At 37.5% G+C, this 7,318-nt stretch overlaps 1 protein-coding gene across 1 annotated transcript; it reads right to left on the bottom strand.

Moving 5' to 3' along the window:
- Positions 1 to 380: 380 nt before the first annotated feature.
- dkk3b (dickkopf WNT signaling pathway inhibitor 3b) lies at positions 381 to 6,656 on the bottom strand. The gene is made up of 7 exons (XM_086074105.1): positions 6,319 to 6,656; positions 5,654 to 5,752; positions 5,480 to 5,560; positions 1,930 to 2,022; positions 1,212 to 1,356; positions 733 to 883; positions 381 to 586 (listed from the first exon to the last, which is right to left on the bottom strand). Exons 1-7 carry the CDS (start codon positions 6,511 to 6,513, stop codon positions 562 to 564), a joined length of 789 nt encoding a protein of 262 aa, XP_085930231.1. The 5' UTR covers positions 6,514 to 6,656; the 3' UTR covers positions 381 to 561.
- Between the last annotated feature and the right edge of the window lie 662 nt (positions 6,657 to 7,318).

Genomic DNA, 7,318 nt, shown 5'->3' with positions numbered 1-7,318 from the left:
TTGGTTGTTTTATATTGAATATAAACGGCAATAATCTAGCATCATAGAGATTACTTTTCTACACAAATCACATTTGAAACTGCAATATGTTTTTTTTTTTTGATTAAAATGGAGGCAATTGGTGTTGTCAGTCAAGACCACACCACAAAGATGTCATAAAAGCCGTTATGAGATCCTAAAACAAATCAACATGATTCAAGACTACAAGTTTGAAACATGTACAAATCACAAATAAATAATAAATAACAAAGCTCAGTCGGTACTAATTTCTTATCACGCAGTTTTGCATTGCATGCAGTTAAAAAATACGAGGGCCCCCTAGTGTTCAGTTGTTTCAATTTCAGAGGGGGTGAGGAGAAACAAGATGCAGTATCTTATCTTGGGTATTTGCATCTTTTATTACAAATAATACATACATTAAAAAACAGTGCAACTCCTTCAAATCTTGAAAAACTGACAGTTGCAGCAGGTTTGCTGTTCTTTGGTCAATCATCAATCACGACTTCACTGTAGCTGCAGGCAACCTCATGTATGTTAATTTAAATAGGTTAATTTCCAGTACTATGGCCCACAAACAGATCCACGTCTGAAACAGAAAAAAAAATACAGGTAATGGAGCAAAGAAATTAGTTAAGAAGTAACTACTTCACTCACTTGCCGTGCTTCTGAAAGTTTTGAAGCATCATTTAGGACCTACATTCTCTAATCGTATTATCTAATCTTTGCTCTTACCCTCGAAGTGTGCACTGAAGGTCATTGGCACAGGGGCAGTAGTCGCGAGGACCCTCCTGGTCCCAGGCAAGCATGTCCATCAATAGGTTGGGATGGTTAAGACAGGCCTCACCTTTCCCCGGTTTGGGGTTGCACACAGGAAATAAAAGCTCTATGAGAGAGAGAGAGAGAGAGAGAGAGAGAGAGAGAGAGAGAGAGAGAGAGAGAGAGAGAGAGACATGTATGCTAGATTTTTTAGTCAAATCTAAATGACCCATATGGGTGAAAGGTTGTCTATATGTAGGTGCACCCCGCCTCTCACCCAGTGTTAGCTGGCAATATCTGAGCACTGAGCAAAACATGTGGCAGAAAGTATATGGATAGAACGGGCTGAATACTTGAATGCCATTCAACCATGCACATACATCCTTGAAGATTAAATAGCATTCAACGAATGCTATTTTTTAGTCTTTGAGGACGTCTTCCAGAAAAGAGGTTACCTCGTTGAAAGGCACAGCAGAGGTCCAGTTTGCAGTCATTCTGATCCTGACAGATTGTTCCCTCTGTTCCCTCAGTGGCATTGACTGTACATTGGCCCCAAACACACAACTGACTTGAGCAACACTCCTCATTCTTTGTGCAGGGCTAAGAAGGGAAATACATTCAGATATACAAACTATAATGCAAATAATTATATATAATAAAAAATAAATAAATAAAGAGTTTTACATGGCCATTTGGCTGGACTACATTTCCTTGATGGATTGCATATAGCGGAATTCATTTAAAGTAATGACATTACAAATCAAAGACTTTTGGCTATTGATTTGATCATGTGTAAATGTGTGTCCGTCAGGGCTTGGACTGGCCATTTGGGATCTTTTGGAGCCGATGCAGTGCTTTTTAATTATTATTTTCCTACATTTTACCCCAAGAGGCTGGCTCGCAATTTAGAGGGGCCACTCCATTAATCTATTTCGAATATAGATAGCAAACTGAAACATAATCAATAAACATCAGTGGCAGAGCTACATGTTAGTCAGGCTGGGCCGGCGTGCCCAAGTCAAAATGCAAGGGGCCGATTTTTTTTTGTGCCAGTCCAGCCCTGGTGCCCGTTGAAAGGTACTCAGCATTTACAACATCTGTCATTTGTTTCATTGCGCACATAAAAATGACGCTTATTTAACAGAAAAACACATAACAAGGCTGACTTCCCACCATATCAGTTGGTATGCAGGGGAGGCACTTGGAGCTGTCAATCTCATACAGGCAATACTTAAGTTCACCACAGTCCTCGTCCACCATGCACTCCTGTAGTGAGAGATAAACATTTCATCACTCGTGGGGCAAAGAAATGAAGCAGGAACTTTGAACTAATAGACCGACTGTGTGTATGCAGCTTTTTAGGCCCATAAACTGCAAGTCTGTTGCTGTTTCCTCTTACCCTTTCCTTTTTCTTACTCCCACCTTTCCTTTTGTGCCTGCTCTGCTGTTCAGTCACGATATGCTCTGCGTGTTATGCCTCGGTCTCCATATACACTAACTTACTGATTAATTTACACTGACAATGCTTCAAAATTACTGGACATATTTTAACGCAAGCAGTTCTCTAGTTCTGAAGCCTGCTCAGGCTTTGGAGAAAAACAAGTTACTAACATCTCAAAGAATGAATCATTTATAACGGTGAATTTATAATTATGTGCTACTGTCAATTTACAGTAAATAAAGTACACTTCAATCTCTGCCTATGTTTTTGCCCAAAACAGCACCAGTTCATGAACTTCACCCTTTATTGTTGTCTTTTCTCTTCCCATGGGCGTGAGCAGTGCAAATATAACTAAGCATAATTTAAAACAGTTCCTCATGTCAAGGATAAAGTAGGAGAGTCTGGACCTAACGATCACCAGATGGCATTGAACTTAGCCATATTGTTTATGTGATTGCAGATTATTTTTTAACAAAATGTTAATAATAATTTCATTTTTGGCCCGTCTCATATTTCTTCTTCTTTTTTCTTTTTCAGCAGCTTTGAGTTTCCTTCAAAAAAGGTGTGGCGTTAAACAGGCTCTTGCACTCTCTTGGCCACTGTCAGTATGCAGAACACTTAAGAGAACCAACCTAGCTTAACCGAGCTCCACCAGTCTCGTTAAAGCTAAGACCTTTATCCACCTTATAAAACAAAAAGTAGATGATTATCTGGATTAGCCTCTTAATATTGTTTTCATTTGGTTTGCTAGCAAGCATTATAGAGTATTATGATCATTTGCTTAGCTCGTGGACAGCCAGAACCATTGTTAAAATAACATGCAGTGCAGTCACGTAAATAGGCTATCTATAAACCAGATCATTTTAAAAGAATTATCCCGTGCACTGTTCATATCCTCACTGAGTTTCTGTGTTTGTTTTTTTCTGCAGCATTTGTCATGAGGTCTTCTTGAAGTAATAAAAGCCCACTGGAAACTATAAGTAGGGGCCAGGCAACCCTGTAATTACCTCAATATGGTCCAGACAAATGCTGCTGCTGTTAGTCATACGCACGGTAGCACTTATCAGTCTCGTCTAGTAAATATTTCCCCCCCCCCCCCCAAAGGACTTACTGATAACTCATTAGTAAGAAGGACAAAATATCGCAGCTTGGCGTAATCTTCAAGTTTCAACTCTCGCTTTTTTTCAATAGGATAAACATTGTTATACATTTAGTCAAAGAGTGCACTGTAAATAATTGACTGTAGAATTTACAATAAATAACTGGCAAAAAAAGTTGCCAGTTTATTATTGTAAAATATCAGTTAATTAGCCTAATGTACTAAAAACCTATTACAGCATATTACTGTATATATTAATTTATATTAATTGTTTTGTTTTTTACTGTACTACATATAAATTAAAGTTAATGTAAGTAACTGTAATTTGTATACAGTACAGTAAAACAAAAAATACAGTAATATGCTATACAGATTTTTAAATAAATGTTTTAACTGTTTTGTTGTCAAATTTATATACAGTAAAAAATTGTAAACAATTTACTACTGAATATAAATTTGTCACTTACTGTAATTTAAGGAACAGTCATTTATATGCAGTAAAAACATGCAAAAAATACAATAATATGCTATGATAGATTTTTACATTTAATTTTACACTGTTTTGTTGTTAAATTTTTGTCACACCGCGGTGAGGTTGTCTTGTCATTTTCTGTTTTGTTTTGAAAATTCTGACTCGTTTCATTTCAGGTCACTTGCTCTTCCTCATGTGGCGTCAGTGTCAACCCTGATTCCTGATTGTGTCCACATGTTTCCCATTACCCTCATGTGTTAAATGGTCTGCGTCTCCCCTGTCTTGTGCCAAAGTGTTTTCGTCAGAGCCACTCAAGCCAGTCACAGTCCTCAGTCTTGTTGTCCTGTCTTCTGCGTCTGAGTTCTAAATCTGCCACGTCGTGTCAGTTTTAGGACTCAGACGCAGAGATAGGAATTTGAGGCCAAGGCAGATATTTATTAAACAAAAAAAACTCCTCGTTTAGAGGGAAAAAACAAAGGCTATTAAATGTTGAATGACAAAATGACAAAACAATATCACTCCTTACCTAAAACTATACTGTGGCTATACAAAGTTACAAACCAAAGTTCACACAAAAGACAGTACTGGCTTGAGTGGCTCTGACGAAAACACTTTGGCACAAGCCAGGGGAGACGCAGACCATTTAACACGTGAGGGTAATGGGAAACAGGTGGACACAATCAGGAATCAGCATTGACGCTGACGCCACATGAGGAAAGGCAAGTGACCTGAAACGAAAGGAGTCAGAATTTTCAAAACAAAACAGGAAATGACAAGACAACTGTGTGACAATTGTAAAAAAAAAATTTTTTTTTTACTGAATATAAATTACAGCAACAGTATTCAAAGTAACTTTAATTTATAATGTATAAATTACAGTTAACTGTATATAAATTAGTTATTTACTGTAATTTAAGTAACTGTAAATTTTGTACAATAAAAAATGCACAAAAAATGACAGTATTCTATAATAGATTTTTACAGTATTAACTGAGATTTTACATTTAGCGGGCAACTTTTTGCCGGTTATTTACTGTAAATTCTACAGTCAGTTCTTTACAGTGTAGACATTTACCCTGCTTCACCAATTGGTTTTCCTTGCATCAATCCTTATGACAGCTGCGAGCAAAGCAAAATACCTAAACTTAAGTTATTCATTAAAAATGGTTAAAACCCCGCACCCCCAGCTCAAGAGGTGCAGCACTGATTGCACGCCACTTTCACTCTGACATCTCTTCTTACATTCCTGCATGTGTGTGAGTGCCCCATAAAATATGCAGCAGCTTGTGAGTTCAATTTCCCCTTTTAGGGATTTCAATATGTATAATAAAAAGCAGACAGTCAACACCTGACATCAACATGCTTGCTGCCTGTTGACAAATGATGAAAAATGAAAAACATACAATGTGTTAGTTGCATGCTGTAACTGTATGTAAAAACAAGACTTCACATTTCACTTACAGTTTGAAAGCAGACAACAATCAACCCCAAGTATAGTTAAATTTCAGATTTAAATGGTTGTAGTACTGTGATAATAAAATAAAGTTGCTAGAGTTTGCTTTAAATTTTTAGGGAAGAGTCTGTCTGAGAACCAAAACGGGATTCCTTAAAACTTAGTCAGACATCATTAGCTGAACTCTAACTGACCGTGTGCTTTTGTTAGGTTTTTGTTACATTTCCATGAAAGACGACAGGAACGCTAAAGACTTACATGATACACACTGTTCCACTCGCCTGAGATCTCCACACGGATTTGTGGTGATTCTGTCTCTCGTGCCGTGCTATTAATTTCCTTTAAAAGACAATAAAGGAAAATAAAAAAAACTGTTAGCTAAAAGACTTCTTGACTAGTTCTGATAACTAAGTATCTGTATTTAAGAAATACCTTGTCAGTTTGGATGGTTATTGCTCCATCTATCGTCTTTGTGTCATTGTGGTTGTGGTGATGATGATTTTCCAGTGACTTGGCAGTCTCCGTTGTTATCTGAGAGTTAGAATCCACTTGAAAATGGCATATACCAAAAAGGCCGGACAAAGTGTACGGTTACAAGAAATATACTCACTGATAGCCCATGTAGTGAGTCACTTGATTAATTTATATTTATTTATTCTGTCACAGGGCTGTAATTTTAACAGCATGTTTTTATTAACGGTGTAAATTAGCATTGGTGAAGAAATTGCATGCAGTCATAATCTTTACTTTTTTCTCTCTCTTTTTTTTTTGCTTAATAAATGTAATTATTAATAGGGCAAGGATCATAATCTTTTTTTCTCTTAATGAATGTAATTAATAAAAGGGCATACTTCTCAACAAACAACACAAACACAAACAAAAACAACAAAAACAACATCAACAACAATAAACTTGCTAAACTGATACAGTTTGAAAGTGCCAGTCCTGACGACAGTAGATCAGCATCACTGCTGCTGTGGTTTCCTCTTTACTCGCATCACAAAAAATAAATAAAAAATAAAATAAAAATAGACACAAATAAAAATCATATCAACATCGGGCTATAGTAAAGATGAATAGATATTGTTTTATTTGACCTGGTCGACGGCATCCTCCAGTAGGTTTTGCGTATCCTCCATCAACTCTTCCACTTCACGGAACATGTCGTTCAAGCTGACAAAGCTTTGTTGCTCCTGGCCGCCCGGAATGATCATTGCCCGGCTCGGAACGACTCCGACAACCGCCCACAAGCACAGACTGAAAGAAACAGAGAATAATGCATGGCCGGACATTTCTGCGTCTGTTCCTCTTTGTCGAGCTCAAAGACGGATGACGCAGTCGCAAAGAGTACAACTGCACACAGCTGGATCGGTTTTATTTGGAAACTCTGAGGAGGACGAACTCGCTTTAATGATGAGGAAACGCCGGGTGCTACAATTCTTCCCATGACGGAGCGGCACACAGCTACTTATGTTGACTAGTGTAATGTGAACCTTGCTATAAGTATTAAAAACATACTTTTGGTCATGGGTCAGGTTTAGCTTTTCCAACATTTTGTGTTCCTATACGTAAATCTCGGTTACATTTACAATGAATGCACTGTACTACTAGACTGTAGTAGAAACTGTCCTACCTACGATATCCAGCAGATGGCGCTGCCTTTCCTTTAAGCGTACCGATCGTGGCGTTATTAGCTTTTGTATGATGGCGAAGCTTTGCACTTCTCATCTTGCTCTTTAGTGCCGTTTGTAAATAGCTGTTGCTGATATCTTTAAAGATGAGGCTGCAAATAAAGGGACCATAGGAACAATTAAGATGAAACGGCAACTGGTAAGAGGGGCATTTCAGCGTGATCACGTGTGTGGAATGACTGGGCGTGAGTTGTGGGGAATGCGAGGGTCTATACGTATGCAATTTTTTTTGTGCATAAGAAATAATACATAGGACACTACATGTCGAAACATAATGTAGTTGCTGTTAATGAAAGAAAATACAATGATCATTGTAATAACTTGAAACGGACTAATATGTTAAAAAAAAAACAACAACAAAAAACACAAACAACAACCATAATTTAAAAAAGAAAGAAAAATAAGG

The sequence above is a fragment of the Leptonotus elevatus genome, chromosome 4, assembly GCF_054856555.1.
Source record: "Leptonotus elevatus isolate MCC_2025b chromosome 4, RoL_Lele_1.0, whole genome shotgun sequence".
In the NCBI taxonomy this organism is placed as follows: Eukaryota; Metazoa; Chordata; class Actinopteri; order Syngnathiformes; family Syngnathidae; genus Leptonotus; species Leptonotus elevatus.
The sequence above is the reverse complement of the archived record's forward strand: the minus strand, read 5'-3'. Positions and strand labels throughout refer to the sequence as shown.

Coding starts and splice junctions, on each gene's coding strand:
- dkk3b (XM_086074105.1), bottom strand. CDS start 6,513: ATGTCCGGCCATGCATTATTCTCTGTTTCTTTCAGTCTGTGCTTGTGG. Junction 5,753..6,318: donor TGGAGGATGCCGTCGACCAG/GTCAAATAAAAC, acceptor TCTAACTCTCAG/ATAACAACGGAGACTGCCAA. Junction 587..732: donor CTTCAGTGCACACTTCGAGG/GTAAGAGCAAAG, acceptor TTTCTGTTTCAG/ACGTGGATCTGTTTGTGGGC.